Below are 18,354 nucleotides of genomic sequence, written 5' to 3' on the forward strand. Positions count from 1 at the left end.
AAGAGCTAATTACAGCTAAGGAGAAAAGACACTGCAGAAAGCCCAAACAAACCCCGGCACAAGACTGCAACACCTGAGTGGATGTATGATTTATAGACTTTTACACCTGAGCAGACCTTGATCTTCAGTCCTGCATTTAAACTGTCATAATTATTAGTATTGCTTATTAACTTTTGTCTTAGCAACCTGGCAATTCCGTCATTGTTTACCTTAATAATTATTTTCTGGGAGAAACAAAGAAAAAGACAGACTCCTTTATGCTTACATTTATGCAAATATATAATTCTAAGTGGAGAGTCATTATTGGGCAAAGACTTACAATGAAGTCTAACTTCTGTGAAAATATCTTATGCCCTTGCCCATGCTCCTTAGGATTCTGAGCTGGAAATACAGATGTCACAAGCACAGTAAGAAAGAAAAGACAAAAACCAGGAAGAATGGATTGATTATCACTGAATGCTAGTGTATCTCTATGGAACTGGATACATACAATAATTTAGCTTAATTAGGCTAAAAATACAGCCAAAAAGGTACAAATCACGCTATGGATGACCTCCCTTTACCATCTAAGCTTTGCCTATAAATTCACCACCATCAATTATTTGATGACTAACATGCTTAACGCAATTTCAGGATGTTCTTCTACACCGCTTTACTGACTTAAGATTGTTATAAACAATAAAGCAACTGCAACTTTGCAGAATTTCATGAAGGCAGCTGTGGGATTAGATAAGTTTTACAAGCAAAAGAAAAAAAAGGGAACGTTGTACTGACATTTCTGGAGATGCTTATGCATAAATTCTAGTAGAGGTGTTTCTTGTGACTTCATACTGTACAGTCTTTAACTCATGTGCATGAACGAGCCAAGCACACTGCCCTTAAAACAGAAATTGTGTACTACAGACAGGGAACAAACATTTCAGGGCTGTCTATGCCAAGACTTTTCAAGGGGCTGAATCCCTAAAGGAGATTGCAAATCAAAGGAAACCTCTCAATATCCAAAGGATTTGCTGGTGAACAGCACTCATAGGTGATGTGGATCGAGAGCCCTGTTTAGCTCAAGAACACTTACGTATGCACAAGTTCCCACGTCCTTTGCAATTATCGTCAGGCGAATGCTTTTAGGATTGTCTTTTTCCTTCTCTTCCCTTATTCGACTGACAAAACAAGAACAAAACAAGTAAATTTTTAATATTGCACACATAAATAGCAAGACATAGATTTATACAGCAATCAAGCAGTAACTTGGTAAGAAGGAGACCGTTTGCAGATGTACTGCAGTAGAAAGATCTCTGAGGACAAGAAAGCATCCAGCAGTATCTGGAAGGGAGGCTGACTGTGGCCCCCAGTTATGCCCTCTTGCACTGAAGCTCACTGCAGAAATCAGAGTAAGCAGCAAAGAAAGAAATGGAAAAAAATCAAGCTAAAACTACCCATCATTGTGATGCCTGAGTCTGTACTACAGACTCCAACTGGAATCAGTTCCATCAATACAGACTCATTCAAAGGACTGAACAGGAGAACGGTGAACTGGAAATCATCCCAGCAAGGATGATTCAAACAACCCAGGTACTCTGAAGAAGCAGGTAAAGGCACAAGCCTCAACCAGAAGAACTGGGCAACCAGAAAACAGAACCCTCCAGCACTGGGCATGTTTTTTCAGAACAAAATACAGCCAGCCTTAAGCAGCAGACAGGTTAGAGCAGAGGTTTCTGAGCAGGGCTTGCCTGAATGCCACCACCATGGAAAGAGCTCCAGGCTCAACTCGAGCCATGGTGGCAGAGGCTCCTGCTGCTGTGTTGGGAAGGAGCAATGTGGGACAGGAATTTTTCCAGTTTTCTGCTGAGCACAGAGAAGCAATTCCCTTCTTGCACAGGGATTGCTGCATAAAGCACACAATATCTTCTGAGGGAGAAGACATGAGATTTTTTTTTTCTTAATATTTGAAAGAGCTTATCTATCATGATGGTATAAGCATCACAGCTTGGGAATCACTGGTCTAGACCAGGACTCTTTCCACTGTCTTTACAGTCCATATAATAAAGTACCTTTGCAAAACAGACAGCCATGTTTCCTTTTGTTCTGCAGATCTGAAAGAATTCAAGGAAAAACAAGACAAATCAGCCATTATTCTAATACCAAAACAGTCCTACAAACCACAATGGAATGGATCTTGTCTTGGTTGCAATTTCATAAATACCTACAAAAATTAAAAGGTTTATCCAGATTTGAATGAAATGTCTGCTTCCCTGCAAAGTCAACTGAAAAGCCTACCAGGGAGATCAAAAGCCCCAGTTACCATTTTTGCCACAGAAGGTAAAGCTTCACCAGGTAATTTTGTAGGAAATGTGTTGAACTCTGAAAGTAATGTCTGAATAGAAGAGGAGAAGAGGAGGGCACTATTAAAAAAAAAAAAAAAAGCTTAATTCAAAAGTTTAAAGGTATTTCCTCAGGTAGACAGATTTCTTTCTACTCTAATTCTTATTTATTACTTGTTTTATCAGCACATCCCAAAGAACATAAAAGCCCACTGTACTTAGTAGGGTTTAACTTTGGACATTTCAAGGCTTATCTCTTTTATCTTTATCTCATGTGTATACTTGGAAGGATAAAAAGCAGTCCAGCAAAATATAGCTAATAATATGACAGTTCAAGGAATCTAACCTAATTTTGCTTCAACTCTCTTAATTTAAATACTAGCCCAGATGTAACTGCTATTCCCACTGCTGCTTTTGCAAAGCAAGTTTTCCAAATTTCCACAGCAGGCATTTAGGGAACTACAAACCTACTCGATGCTGTGAGTGAAATGCACTTTATAAATGTTAAAAAAATTATTCTGATTTGGTTGTTTCAGTTCTACTGGACAGACATCTAAGCACTCACACATGGCTCTTTAGATTTTTCTGTGTACCTCTAGACATCAAATAATTTCACTTCTGTAAAATCTCTAGCTGTTTTCAACTGAAGCTATTGCTTTCCTATTCAACTACTTTCAGTTATCTATAAAGGATCACATACTGTCTTTAGAGCAAAGCTCCTGAAATTCTGGCAAGATTTCAATTGAAAATCAACAGAAAATTTAATCTGTGTTTCGGGACTATTATGTGTAAAAAACATAAATAGCACAACCAGCTCAGGAGAGTGCAATTTGCAGACAACATTGTCCTTAGGTATGGACAATGGGACATAGAAATTAAGCCAGATACTCCAGCTTTTGCTCTGTGTTGATAAAGAAGGAAATGCAATTCCTAAGACTCAGGCAAAGCAGCTGGGATTTCAGGGGGATGGTGCCCTCCCTCATCCAAAGCGATGAAAGAGCCCTCCTGCTGAGACTAAAATTATCCTAATCACTGAAATTACCTCTACAGCCCGTATGTGTCTTACAGTCAATGCTGCAAAGACAGCCAAAATTTTTTTCTTGTTATTAAAATTCAGAGATTCTGCTTTAAGAGGAATTTTGACATTTTCTCCGGCACAATTAAATCAAAAAAGAGAAATAGGACAAAGGTTATTATTTCACTGTAAGTTTTCTGCTACTTCCAATACATGGCCTTCTGTTTAAAATTGTCATACAAGAGTGTCTTTGATCCTTTCATCAGCTTGGATGTTTAATATTTGTAGTTCATCTTATTAATTAGCCAAGGTGTTTGCCGAGTTATACCAAAAAAAAAGGTAATTTCCACTAAGCAAATTTGCAGCACAAAAAAGTGCTTTGCCAAATCATGTATTTTCTCAGTTTTTAAAATGGTGAGATGAAAGACGAGGTATGGAGGGCAACTTGCTCAGAGCAGTAGAAGGAATTGATTTGAGAATCAGCAAGTTCCTGCTCCCCACATTCACTGGTGCTGAAATGAATCTGCGATAGTCTCATGACCTGTCAGCCTAGAAACATTTACATAACTTGTTAAATAAAATATATCTCAATTCTTACCTGAAGTTTGCCACACAGTTTGTGGTGGGCCAGCCCAAAACAAAGGACCGGTCTGGGTCTGTGCTGCCTTCACACACTTCTTCTGTACAAAACGCTGTCCACATCTCACAGAGACGTGCTTGGCACTTCAGCTTGAAATGAGAGTGTGACCTGCAGGTGGAAATTCACAGGTGTGTCACACACATGAAAACACAGACAGCAGATTAAACAACTAGAGTTTTTGTGAGGCTTGCACTGGAGTTAACAGAAGAAGCACTTCTGCTTCAGTTAAAGAAAATGTTTCTTTATTGGGTTGCATATAAAAATATACTAATTTTTCATGTAAATTGGATCAACAAATCTCTTATTTGTGGGATAAACAGATTGCTTCTGGCATCCCTGGACATCCCCCTTCTTGGAGGAAAGCTGTCCATGTCCAGAGTTGCCCTCCAAATCTTGCTATGAGGCAAAGGTTGACACTTGTATTTGACTCTCCTTTCAGTGACTTTAATGCCACTGAGGAGTTCACAACACAGTTGTATTGCTTAGTCTCAGGGTCAAAAATGGTGATGAGTTCAAGTAGTGACAACTAGGACAGGGCAAATGAAGCAAAAACAAGCAGAAAATTGCCATTTGTCTTAACTACAGCACGGGTCACCACACAGCCTTCACAAACTTTCTACACGGTAGCTTTAAAAACACATCACTTGGAGCCAAGACCATGAGCATTCTCAAAATATTTACTCATCTACAAGGAAGAGACGTAATCTTCCCAATTTTTAAAAACTTGGCCCTTCCTATTTTTTATGCTACTAAACAATTGAGTAAAGGTCAAATGTACAGAATTTCACATTTTAACTTCAACTCATCCAATACATTTCTCGTTATAAGTGTCCTTTCTTTGTAGGATCAGTGAGTGCTAGTGCTATAGAAACAAATAAAAACTCCCGAAGTCAATCCAGCTCTGCAGCTCTGCTAGAGCCTCTCACTTCAAACCCTGCAGAATTACCTGAGCTATGGTTCTCCTGGGCCAGCGGGGAAAGGCTGGAGGAGAAACCTCCCTGAAACCAAGAGCACATCAGCTCACCACTGAGTGGCAAATGTGGATGGGGACAGTGCTGGGCACCATGGTGATTAGTGCTCTATAAATAAATATGCCAGGTGAGCAGTTTCTTAGGGCTTTGGCACACATGGACTGCCTTCTCTGAGATTAGCCTCATTTACAAGGTATTTCATTTGGGACAAACTGAACTAACACAGTCTGAAACATGAAAACACTTGAACCTTGTGGCTTTAAAGAGGACTTAGATGAACCTGGCTGGTCTGAGTTTTCCAGCTGACACTGTGGCTAACAGGTGTGGTGGGATAGAGCAGCACAATCAGAGGAAGGTCAAGAAAGAACCATCAGTACTTATCAAACCTAAGGCTATGGTGTCTCCTGATCAGCTGAACATTTCACCTGTCTTTATTATATCTTGCTACCCAAATAAAGAGAAACTTAAAGAACAGGAGCATATTTCAACACGCTTGTTAGCAAATGAGTTTATGATGCAACAAGTAAGGTCTGTCAAGAAAACAAAAATAACTGTAATCTGACTGACCACTGAATGAATTGTGAAAACACAGATTTACAAAAAAATACAGCTGTGAATTCTAATGTAGATGTTAATAAATGGATGTGTGGTCTGACTCCATCAAATCAGTCTGCTGACCCTCCCTTTCTCCTCAACTTCTTTTTGCCATTACCCAGTACATTGAACACTCTACATGCTGTTTTTATTTTTTAAATATTTACAGTCCATAAAGCCAGATCCCTACAGTGCCAGTAGCAGGTGTCAGCAGGGTGTTGGCAGAAACACAAGGATGTTCTCCAGTCATGCTTGATGTATATTCTTCCCTGTTTGCCATGCCTAGTCACACCTTTCAGCTGTTATCAGTATTCAAGTGGCCTGCTTTCCAGAGGTGCTGAAACAGTAGCCTCCATTAACATCTAAAGAGCCTGAAGTATAATTTTATCTCTATCTGCCATGTCCTTTATGCAACCCATGGCTTCTTAGCATTTGTGAAACATGTGTCTTCTAATGTGCACCTTCCAAAATGAATATATTGCTGACTAAGGAAGCAACATGACAGAACATTTAAAAAATGGGTACAGTAACAATCTAATGAGTATTGTATATTTTTAAGGATGTCCCCTAGCAAATGTCACTGTGAATATCAGGCAGATTCCAAATCAACTAAAATCAACAGAAAAATAATGAAGACCAATGCTGTAGATACTGGCACACCCCAAGTTAAGCCATCTCTGCAGAGTACACACAGTTCCTTTTGCTTACAATTGGATACCTTGCAGCCGATAACAGATGGGAGATTAATTTCTCTCCAGATTTGCTAATCTCCTTAACCGAATTCTCTGACAAAAGCATTTATGGATCTACGGTGAGACTGCTGCCATAATTCCATGTATGAACTCAGCATTCATTTCTATGTCCAGCCACTTCAGGAAAATACCCTTAAAAGGCACGTATATGAATGCAGGTGCACATTACAAAGGAGAAAAAGGAAACAATTTCTCTGCGTCTCCCATACAAAAACATATGTGAGACACCTTCATCACTGAACTAACAGATCCTTGAAATATTTACTCTGCCAAACAAAAACATACACTCTCTGTAAGAAATCTAATCAGTACATTTAAAAAGAGTATAACATTTTACGTACTTGACTTTGGTTTAGTTAGAAAAACTCTTTCAATAAATTCATTTGTGACTTAATCCCCACATGAAGGTAGTGAAGGACAGGGCAGCAGAGGAGCACAGCATGTGAGTATCATTCTTATTTTTTATAAACTAGTATAATGCATCATAGGAAACTGTAGCAGTTTGTATTTCAGATATTATTAGAAAGCAGCAAAAAAATGATCCGACAGGCCCCTTGTCCAAAGTTGTACATGGACCAGTTATGGAGAGGACTTATCCCTCACAAATTCCAATGGGAGCAATACCAATTTGTTGCCTTTAAGCAGGAGCTCAGTCCTGTACAAGCAGTTTACTCAGCAAGCTCAAAGGACACAAGATACTTGTTCTCTTTAACAAAAACTTGTACCCATTTGCTGGGCATACAAAGCTTGATTGTACATGAGTTTCATTTGTACAGTGGCTGGTCACCTGCAGCTGAGCTCCCACCTGCACAGGGCCCAGCTGGACTGAAGATACCTTAGGGGTTCATATGCCCCAAGCTGAAAAACTACTTAAGACTGAGTTATTCACAAGGAATAATTCTGAAGTTAATTCTGATTCAACTGTATCACTAATTCTGTGCTAGTCTTACTGCTTTGACTCTGTACCAGCTATTAAAAAAGTCAATAGCAATCAACAGTCACGGCCACATAGCAATACACACACACACTTGGGTTTTCCTTCTAGGAATCAGCATTGGCATTTTAGTGTGAGACAGCTTTAAAAATGCTGATTTTTAAGTAGTATTCATTAGTGACAGCTCTGATGCTTTAATTGCTGACAGGGCAGCTGTAGAGAGAACATCCCAATTAGTTCTTCAAAATACATGAAGTAAAATCACTCAAAATACTATTTTTACCATTTCTAGCAAAGACTTGCTCCCCCCTCCTTTTTCACATGCAAAAGCACAAATTGTTCTCTTCCACCTTTTTTAACATTGTTTCTCTTCACCACATTAAATCACATGCTGTAGAAGCTGTTATTACTCCCTGGGGACCAGATTTTTGTGTGGTTACACCCACCAGCGCTCTCCTATGCAAATAGTCCCACTGGGACCCAGCCAAACCTGCAGTAATGTGCAGCTCAGGGGCTGTAGCACAGCTCGTGCTCAGCAGGCTGACCAGGGAGGGGGGCTTTATCCCTCCTGACTGTACTCTTCTTCAATTAAGGAGCTGAGCTAGTGGATAATGCCCACTGAATAGCCAGTGGACAGAGAGAGAGACTCCCAAGAGCATGACTCCCCTCACCCACCATCAATGCTCTTTCAGCACAGGTGAGTTTGCCACTGGTTTTGCCTCAGGGACTGCAAGAGGAACCCAGAAACCTAAGTAAGTTGCAAGTATTTCACTTTACAGCTGAAATCAGGTGAGGAGAATTCCACCCTAAACCAGCAACAAACAAAAATCAATACAGTAACAATGCTGTTACTGCTGGTGCTGGTGGAACACCAAGATTTCCCCTAAACATCCTTATGTTCTCCACCCACCCATAGCGGAACATGTTTTGTGTAAAATATCCTCTGTGTTGTCACACCACATCAAGTGAGGGAGTTCAGCTGGGGGGCTTATGTTTACTATGTGTGATTCAAACAGACACAGCTCGGATCTCTACAGAAAACACAGACTTCTTCTGGCTTTTCCCAGAAGCCCCTGAAACAATTGCTTAAGCAAAACGACACATTGCAAAAGCCCAGGATTCACATTGAGACTGCCCACCCTGTGAAACCACAACACAGTGCCTAACAGAGAGAGAAGCTACATCAGGATCTCTTATTATTATTTCTCCATAACCCATAACAACAAGTGAAAGCACCCTCTAAAACTGCCTTAAACCACAAATGCCGCATGAAGCTGGCACGCTTGACACAGCTTGTAAATGTGATTTAATTGTGAATGGTAGAGTGAATAATCAGAGCTCAACAGCAAGCCTGATTACACATGAACACTACCCAGACTGCTCAGCATGGCTTCCCCTTCCCCATGCTCCTTCTGGCACAGGACAACCTACAGAGACAGACGCCACAGTGCCGCCTGCAATCTCTATTTTCATACAGCTGCTGATGCCTGGTGTGTATCAAAGCAGCTTCCAGGTAAGGGTTAAAACCTCTAATATCTCTACAACACAACCACTGGTGTTACCCAAACCCCACAGGACTGAAGATGAGCTGTCTAAAACAAGAAGTTGAAGGCAGCACATTGGACATAGCTGAGCGCCAGTGAGTCTTTTGTGACATTGCACTCCCAAAGTGGAGAAGATGACAGAAAACAAGAAATATATCAAAGACTATCTGATACTTCCTGAAATAATCTGCTGCATCCTCAAATTCCTCTATGGCTATGAGGCTTTCAAAGGTCCCTGGAGAGGTCAAAATAAAATGTTTCCTTATGATTTAGGGAAGATTTGCTACTATAAAAGCATTCTGGAAATCCATGCTATGTTCCACTGAAGGAAAGGTCTGCTCTGCAGGAGCAGTGCCTGAGGGGCCTTACTCACTTGGACTTGGCAACAACCAGAAGGTCTGTGAAGAGGAAAAGGTGTCGCTCCTGGGTTTGCAGACTCGTCTTCAGCTGCACGTGGCCGTCCAGGATGAGCATTCGGTTGTGGCATATGAAAGACTGCACAAGGGGCCATGACTCTGGGCTGATGGGGGACAAGCAGCCTTCCCTGCAAAAGGACATAAAATAAACACAATAAAGGAAAGCAAATCAGCTGCTTGCCTGAGAGTGAGAACCAGACAGCGACTTCCCACACCTGCTGCCAAAAAGTAATTTATTTGACCACATTTCAGTGAAAGGTGAGAGGCACTTACAGGATAATTCAGCAGTCAGATTCTGACACAAAATCTGTTAGGAACTGTCCTCACTGAACCTGTAGAGCCTAAGCTGTAAAAGCTGTAGCATTTGGCATGAGTAGCATTTAGCAAAGGACAGTAATATAGACACAGTCCTCCCCATTTTTGCTATTTGTATTTGTTTCCCTTTGTACTGAAGTCTTAGAGAAAATATTTCATCTCCTGTAGGCTCTCCAAATAGAGAGAGGACACATAATGAATGATGAACAGAGAACTGCACACTCACCTTGATCAGAAGAGGACTTTTAACTCAGGGTTAAAAGCCATTTATAGAAATTACTGAGAAACAATGACAAATATAAGGTGTTACTGAACCTTGCTAGAGACACACCACATACTAGACGAGACATGAGAAGGCTGCTCAGCCTTTCTCTCTCCCAGCACACAACCCGGGAGCACTGCATAAGCTCCTGCTACAGGGTTTGGTTGTGTGGCTGGAGCACTGCTATGCTGTGCTCATCTGAGGCTGCTGGGTAATCCAAACACCAGCTTGTGGGGGAAATACCAGGCTCTCTCCTAGAAAACACTGATCTCTTCTAAGGAGGTATTGAATAAGTTGCAGCACAGGGTTGAGACATGATTCTCTCAAACTCTCCTGATCTAACTGTTCTATATAAAGCAGCTGAATAGTTATTGAAGCAGAAATAGATTTTCTCTAGCATGATGGTCAGCTTACTCACCCAGCCAGGATATCCCTACTTTCTGAGCCTTGCTGTAACAAATGACCATTTATATTGAGCCAAACAAAATTAATATGAGGAGGACACTGCTTCTCTAGTGTTCCCTAGAAGCTTGTAGCAGGTCAGGCTGTCCCTTGGAAAGCCAGAGGCATGGCCTCAAGTTCTCACACTAAGCTGAGAGAACTGAACCTGAGTCTCCTATACCCTGGTGTACCTTAAATAATGAATTTCTGAATTAAATCCAGGTACCATCAGTATCTTTACTCATGATTTTAAAATCCAACTTTGCAATTGTTTGCTTTCCTAAGAGATGCCTCCAAATGAACCATTTCCCTCTAGCAAAACAAATCAGTTCAATTTTTATTCAAATATATTTACTTATATATATATAAGTAAATATATATTTATAAGTATATATTTACTTATATATACTTATATACTTTTTTTCTTGTTAAAAAATTAAGCTAACGCTTGGCAGGATCAGCTTGGCAAGGGCAGGCTGAAGTGAACAACTTTGCAATTCCAGTTTATTCCTGGTCCCACTGGAATGGATGACAAACACCTAATGAGTTTTCTGGGAGAAGAAATGGAGCTCATATGGGGCAAGTCACAAAACAAATGGGGGGAAATAAAAGAAAATAAGAGCAAGCACAGGAAACCTTCAAAGAAGGTCATAAACCTCATACCTCTCTTAGAGCCTGGATGACTCATGACCCTCCCCTCCTTGATACTTGTGGCTGGATTACGCAGAAAGTTATTTAGGAAATCCTGACAGCTGGGAGAGAAAGGATAAGCTCTAAGATTGGCCCACATTAGCAGGACACACTTTCACTGATGTATAAGGAGCTGGCAAGGATCCCTACCTGCTGGGAAGGGCCTTGGATTCCCCTTTATGGCTGGGAATCTTCAGTTTTTAAAAGAATTCCTCAACTTATTTTGTCTTAAACTGTGTCTTAATCTTGTCTTTCATTACCTACCCCTTCAAGTAAGAGAGAAAGACGAGGAATGACTTACAGAATGAATAATGCAAAACTAAGTTATTTGGCCATTCCTATGCAGAAGGGGTGTCCAGGAGTGTGAAGGTTAAAGCAGAGGGAGGAATTTTGGTCCAGCATAACAGGGATACACACTGTGTGGCCAGCAACAGGAGCCAGGAGAACAACAAGCACCTCTCCTACCCCGCCATCCCCATGGGACTGGAAATTGCCACCTCACCAGTTCATCAATGAGTGTTTGGTAACTGGACTCCAATTCATTAACTCCCTAGCAGCACTTGGCACAGAAACTCAAGCAGAATTCAGGAATGCTGATGAGCCCACCTGTGTGAAAGCCATGCAAGGCTTTTACCTCTAAGATTAAATCAGGAATACATTCACCTGTACCTGAACCCCATGACAACAAATGTTAGGAAAACCCTTTTCATGTTACACTGCTGTAAGCATTCTTACAGTCATAAGGTCTGGCTTTTATGTCTCCATAAAGGCAATTCTGTTTGATTATTCCTATTTGTATGTTTTCTACATCATGATTCATAAGCCCAGGAGACTCTCAAATTAAACGAATCAAAATCTTTGCCATGTTGGTACACAAATGAAGGTGTAGTAGGTTTAGTAATGTCAGAAGGGTCAAGAAAATTGAACTGTCTTTTGAGCCAGTGCCTTTCAAGCACATCTGTCAGCTGAACTCTAATAAGAAGTCTTACATATACTAATATTAGGCCTTACCTGATAAGCCTTATTAAAAAAAAAAAAAAAAAAAAAAAGAAGTGCCAATATTTTCTTCAAAGTGTAAAAAAAAAAAAAAAATCAAAGCCATTAATTTAGCCAGAATATTCTAATGCCCCAGGAACAAGGAACATGCAGGAAATTCATGTCAGCAGTGACAAAAATGTCTTTTGGAAAGCAGGCTTTTGATCCTCTCAATTAATGTTCCTTTGTTACAAGACATGAATGAAGCCCAAGTGTTGTTACATTGAAAATGCAGATCAGCAATATCCTCAGGCATAGGGATTTATATGAGAGAAGTATTTTTGCAGTCCAGTTTTTAATGGCTCAATGATTTTTCTGGCCATTAGATGGGTCTAATTCTGAAAAAGTGCTGAGTACGTAAATACTGATTCTTTGAAAATTCCTTCCAATAAAATTAGACAAAAGTCAGGTCAACAGGATTTCTGGTATAAATAAAAAATGCAAGTCAGTGATGTAGGGCTCTCTCTGCCTTTCCTGTGTTTCCTTAAAAATCACTTTATGATTAGCACACGTAAAAACCCACACAGTAACATCTTTCCATTTTGGAAGGAAAAAAAAAGCTGTCATCCAGGTTTGTTAAGAAGGAATTGTGAACTGATTCCTGAATGATGGGGTTAGGTGGGGATCCTGTAGAGCCAGCAACATTTGTGAGGAAGCAAGGCTGACACTGATGTTTCGATGGCATTGCCATTATAAAACTCTAGTCTTAAGCGGACAGTTTTTTCTAAGAGTACTATTTTGGGAGGTCTGAAATTTCCATGTGGGATTTTAACTAAGGAGAAAATTTTGGGAAAAGACTAAAATCACTGTGCTGGATGAAATTAGTGGAAAGATAATTGAAGATTTCTCTCTGGATGTTTCCAGAACATAAATTGTTATACCTCTTATTTTTCAAAGTAATCGAAATAGTCATTTTGTGCCTATTCAAAAGACACTATGATTTAAAAGACCACTGCAATTTTGTTTGTGAAACATATGAGGGTGAAATCTACAGTAGTCAGCCAAATACTGAAAAACACATCCTGGCTGCATTCGGTGTGAAAGCAAACATCAGAGCTCACTTCACTGATCCTGTATTTACCAGAAACCACAGAAACACAAAAAATATGTCTTCCCCTGAAGAGCTTCCTTGGGGTTTCCAATAAAGCTGAATAGCATTACCCACAAAATGTTTATTCTTGGTGTTAATGGAGATGTCAGCTTTATTCTCTGCTTATAGCGAAAACAATGAAAGAAAATATGTTTTGAAGGAGAGCTGAACAGTCCATGCTAAGTGGTTACTAAATCCATGATCCAAATGTCATTTATTCCAATAGGAAGCTTTCCCCTGACTTCAGCTGATGATTACTGCAGCCTATCATTGGTTTAGATTAAGCTCTAAGACGCCTCAGGGGAACAACCTGTTCCAAGGTAGCTAAGCTGGATTGATCTGCTGCAGGTATCTCAGCTATATGACATCCTTCTCACAGACTGCTCATGCTCCACCCTAAACCCCACTCCATTGTTTTGGTTATTGTCCTCTGCCAGAACTTTCCTCCACCAATGATCTCTCCGCAGCCACAGAAGTCGATTTCCTCTTACGATGCAGCACCAGTGCACTCTATGGAATATAAAATGCCATTTCTCTTTTTAACCTCTGAAGTCCCTCTCAAGATGTAGGTGAGAAATTCACCTTTTCATCAGCAGACCAGTTCAATGATAGCTGTTCAAAAGGCTGAAACCTGAACCAGCCCAGCCACGTGTGAGGCTGCACTTGGTGTGTCTAACACATACGTAATACCTTTCCAAATTCCTCTTACAGTGAACAACTCGGCCTACACTCATTTCACAAATATGTACTGTAGGTATAAATCCTGCATGCCTCCACTGGTGCTGAAGCTCAGCTAAGGACCAGAAGTTCTTTCCAGTTTTCATACAATCAATCACAGAAACATAGGTGGAAGGGACCCACAAGAGTCATTCAATCACAGATTCACAGAATAGTCTGGGTTGGAAGGAACATTTAAAGGTCATCTAGTCCAACACCCCTGCAAAGAGCAGGGACAACGTCCTCTACATCAGGTTGCTCAGAGCCCTGACCAACCTGACATTGAATCTTTCCAGGCATGGGGTATCTTAACACCCCTAGGGAAAACCTATCTTACAGGCCACCTTTAGGTACTGGAAGGCTGCCCTAAGGTCTCCACAGAGCTCTTCTCTAGGCTGAACAGTTCCAATTCTGTCAGCCTTTCCTCTTAGGAGAGGTGTTCCATCCTTCTAATAATCTTCATGGCTTTCCTCTCCTGGCTCAAATAGGTTCATGTTCTTTCTGTGCTGTGGACCCCAGAACTGGACACAGAACTCCAGGTGGGATCTCACCAGAGTGGAGTTGAGCAGGAGAATCCCCTTCCTTGACCTGCTGCCCACGCTGCTTTTGATGCACCCCAAGACATGCTTGGCCCTCCTGGCTGCCAGGGCACTGCTGACTCATATTCAACTTGTCATTGACCAGGACTCCCGGATCCCTTTCTCCTGGGCTGCTTTCCAGTGTCTCACTCCCTAGCCAGTCCATACATCCACAGTTGCCCCATCCCAGGTGCAGAATCCAGCGCTTGCCCACATTAAACTTCATGCAGTTGGTGACTGCCCATGTCTCTAATTTGCTTACATCTCTCTGCATGGCCTCTCTGCTTTCCAGGGTGGCAACAGTTCCTCCCAGTCTGGTGTCATAGCAAACTGATGTAAGTGTACCTTCAAGTCCAGTGTCCAAGTCATTTATGAAGACAGTGAAGAGGATCTGCCTACAGGCATAGAGCTTGCAGTCTGCAGCATAAATCTAACCTTGCTTTGGCTACAGGCTAGAGAAGCCACCAAGCAGAGCATCTGCTAACCGTCCTCGCAGTGTTCAGAGACATCAGACTTACTTTGTATACCTCAAAGGCCAGTGTTGCATGGCTCTAAAGAATAAGCAATTTATCCTTTAGGAATAATAAAGCAAATGAACATTCAACTTCAGTGTCTCTCAGTAAAGCCTTTACTTTACCATTGCTGAATCACAGCTTTGGGCTAGAGCAGCCCACTGAGAGAAGCAGGAGCTACCCACATTCTTTCAAGGCCAGTGAAAACAGCAGCTATCTGCACCCTAAGAAATGTCTACAGTTCAGCCCACATTATGGATTTTTGCCAAAATGGATTATCAGTCAGGGAAAACGTCATTTGTGACCAGCAAAAATACCCCCAAAAGCAAGCAAGATCTAAAGGGTAAGTTCCTCCACTTTCTTAATAAAGTTTATGCTGGAAATCTGGTAACAGTACTTGCACTTTTTTTCTGTGACTCTGACTCTGAACCTTAAGCTCCTAGTTAGTCCTATGAGAAGGAGCTTCAACAGGAGCTTAATAGATGGTTTCCTTGTTTTTTGCTAATGAGGCAGGACCTGCTAACTGGAGCTTGGAAGCCAAGATGGTTTACTGCTGGAAATCAGCTAACACTCAGACATGTTACCCATCCTGTAGCTAGAGGGTGTTCTGCATTCATGATAATTAACTTACAATGGTAGTGAGAACAATTCTTTAAGTAACCAAAAGCAAATAGGTCCAATTTGATGTGCAAGAGCTCACCAAATAAGGTGAGATAAGGTGGAACAAAAAACCCAAGCAAATCTGTAACCCAGCAGTGAGTACTGACTCACCTTGCAGCACTCCTTATAGTGCACCAAAGGGCAATGTTATCATTTCAGAACTTCAACACACATTGAATTTCATCATAAATTGCAATCTGGATGTGACTTGAACTGCATTACAGCCAACTTGAAAAAATTATCCCAGACTTTCCCAAAATAATCACACAAAACAGATCATTGTGTTCTGTATGCAAAAGGAGGAGAGTGAAAAACTAAATGAAACAAGAGTTTTTCTGGTACACTTGTACAACTGCCCATGCTTGGGCCTGAACACAGGACAATGGAGATAGTCCTGTTCATGCTTCTGATTAATTTAGTTTCTATCATGCTGGCAGCTTACTAAAGCATATGGCTTGAAGAATCACTCCTCAGGCTAGAACGGATGTGAAGAGAAAGGAGGCTACAGCTGCACTACACCCATTCGCAGACCTAGCTCCAAAATCTGTCAGCAAGAGGCTTTGTCTTTGAAAAACAGTTGAAGAACAAGCAAAGCCCTGTGTAAGTTCTTGATCATTCCCTCAAATGTTCTTGATCATTGAGCTGCAGATGGAAAGTTCTTGATCATTCCCAGCTGTAGATGGAAAAGGGAAGAAGCAGGGAGATACAACACGGTACTCTTCAACAATGCCATCTATCTGGAGATGTCCTTGTTACAGTTCTGGCTTAGCACAAACTATCTATAGATGGAGAAAGGAGCTGAAGACTGGGATGCCAACAGCCACGCCGATTTCCCACGACGTGCTCAGTCCAGCCTGCTCCATCTCCACTGCCTGTTCAGCACAACCACGCAAAACCCTGCTGGCCTCAGGGACGAGCATTCACAGCTCAATTTGCCATGAATGAGGTAACACAGACAAGGCTCACCCACACGGATCAATCTGCAGCTCAGAGCCCTACTTAGGCAGATATATATAGCTATAGATATATATAGAGATAGAGATATAAAATCCTCTGCATTTTTAAAGGTGCTAACTGCTCCTTTCTGTCACTGCCTCCAAACCACAACCAGTGCCCTCAGCGATCTGCCACGTGCTCAGGATCTGCCCACTTCATTCTTCATGATCCTGAATATGCACTTCATCTACATTTCTATGACACTTTATTGTAATAAATAATAATTATATCTGGAGGGCGAAAGAAAGCACAAAAACTATGAGCTTGGAGGGTGGAGTGTTTTCCAGGAAGGTGGTAGGTAAGATGTGGGCCAGCACAAAGCTAGTATGCAGTTGTAAACTTACACGGATTATTTATAGAAAGGACTTTAATAAACAAGCATGAAACTCTTAATCGCATGGGCTGCCAATCCATTTCTGAAAATCTGCTGTCAATTGATCCCTGCTATGCCAAGGGAGCTCCATTCTGAGGATGCTGGGCATGTTTGCATGCTGTTATCTTTGGTAAATTTTATGCAGTTGAAGCAGCACTTTGTGAAAACAGTGCAGCATTCCAGAAATAGCAAGTCTATTTTCTGCAGCACTCCTTTAAAGTCCCCTAGGCCATCACCGTTGTGGGTACAGTAGCTTTTGTACCATGAAACAAGTGAGATCTGCTTGGTTTTTCAAAGAGCATTAGTTGCTAAGTATCGCAATGCCTGATTCTACTTTACAAGTGTTCTTTACTGGTTGCAGCTTCTTTTTTATGAGTAATGCGTTTGAACAAATACAGGGCAGTCACCCCTCACCCCTGCCTCTTCCCTTACGGACTGTGCCTCTGGATCTCATAGGGAGTCCTCTGACCTGGAGCACATATCAGCCTCAGTTCACAGCCTCCAGCACAGGGCTGTCCTCATTCTATGCAGGCAAGCAGCTGGACCTCAGCAAATTATACCCAAGATCAAGCAGTGAGTCCCAGCAGGGTCACAAAGACTTCCCACCAAAATGTGCTGCAAACCACTCTCCAGCACTGGCAGGGCAAGCACAAGCCTGGACTATGGAAGGAAGATATATGTTAATTGAGACTGGGAGCAAGTTTTAGTCAGATAAATAGCCTAATTTACATTTTAGGACAGAAATCAAGGTTAAAACTTACATTTATGAAATTGAATATCACTCCTCTGCTTCTAAAACTCAGTGTGCACATTTTAATGCAATATATATTGAGAAAAAACAATCCAACTTAAATTATAATAGGATTCTAAAAATTGTCTTGTATCATCTCTGCATGATGTCAAAACTTTATGAAACATAATAAAAATGACTATAGAGAATAAGGTGGTGGTTTGCACTAAATGTTTCAGGTGCTGAGGCACATAACAGACTACTTTTCTGTAGTCTGGCAGTAAAATATCACATAGCTGTAGGGTAAAATGCATCATTAAAACAAAATTCTCACACTTTTCAGGATGGAAGCTTGGCAGCTTAACTGTAAACAAAGCTGCACTTAAGTAATTTTTACACAGCCAAAAGGACAGAATTCTCTGCAGACCAAGCATGCACTACAGCGTGGAGGCTGGAGACAGGAAACACACTTGTGGTTTGGTTTGCTTCCAAGGCTTTTTGTTTTATTTTAATAAACAGCTGCAAGGTGTTTACTCTGAAAATTTAACACAAGGGCAAAATTTTCTATTGGTATAAATTAGCACCACACGTTTTGGTCATATTTTGCCTATTTCCACCAGAAAACAATTTAGGGCAAGTGATGTAAATCCTGTTGAAAAGCTCTTGCAGTGTGGGTGTTCTCCAGTCAGTCAGCAAGTTCAAGGGGTTTTGGTCTACGGCCCCTTGAGCAAGGGAGATGTTTGGAAGAGGACACATTCACATGCAGAAGTC

The 18,354-nt window shown here is 41.1% G+C and overlaps 1 protein-coding gene across 2 annotated transcripts in view; it reads right to left on the reverse strand.

Annotated features, from left to right (window-relative positions):
* Positions 1-18,354, reverse strand: part of ARHGAP20 (Rho GTPase activating protein 20) — a 58,277-nt gene that overhangs the window by 21,371 nt on the left and 18,552 nt on the right. For both annotated transcript variants that reach the window (XM_038143062.1, XM_038143051.1), the window contains exons 3-6: positions 9,142-9,312; positions 3,932-4,081; positions 2,049-2,090; positions 1,073-1,157 (exon numbers count right to left, since the gene is read on the reverse strand). In XM_038143062.1, coding sequence (XP_037998990.1) covers positions 1,073-1,157; positions 2,049-2,090; positions 3,932-4,081; positions 9,142-9,312 — 448 coding nt within the window. The remainder of the gene's footprint in view (positions 1-1,072; positions 1,158-2,048; positions 2,091-3,931; positions 4,082-9,141; positions 9,313-18,354) is intronic.

This window comes from Motacilla alba, chromosome 1 (assembly GCF_015832195.1).
Source record: "Motacilla alba alba isolate MOTALB_02 chromosome 1, Motacilla_alba_V1.0_pri, whole genome shotgun sequence".
Lineage (NCBI taxonomy): Eukaryota > Metazoa > Chordata > Aves > Passeriformes > Motacillidae > Motacilla > Motacilla alba.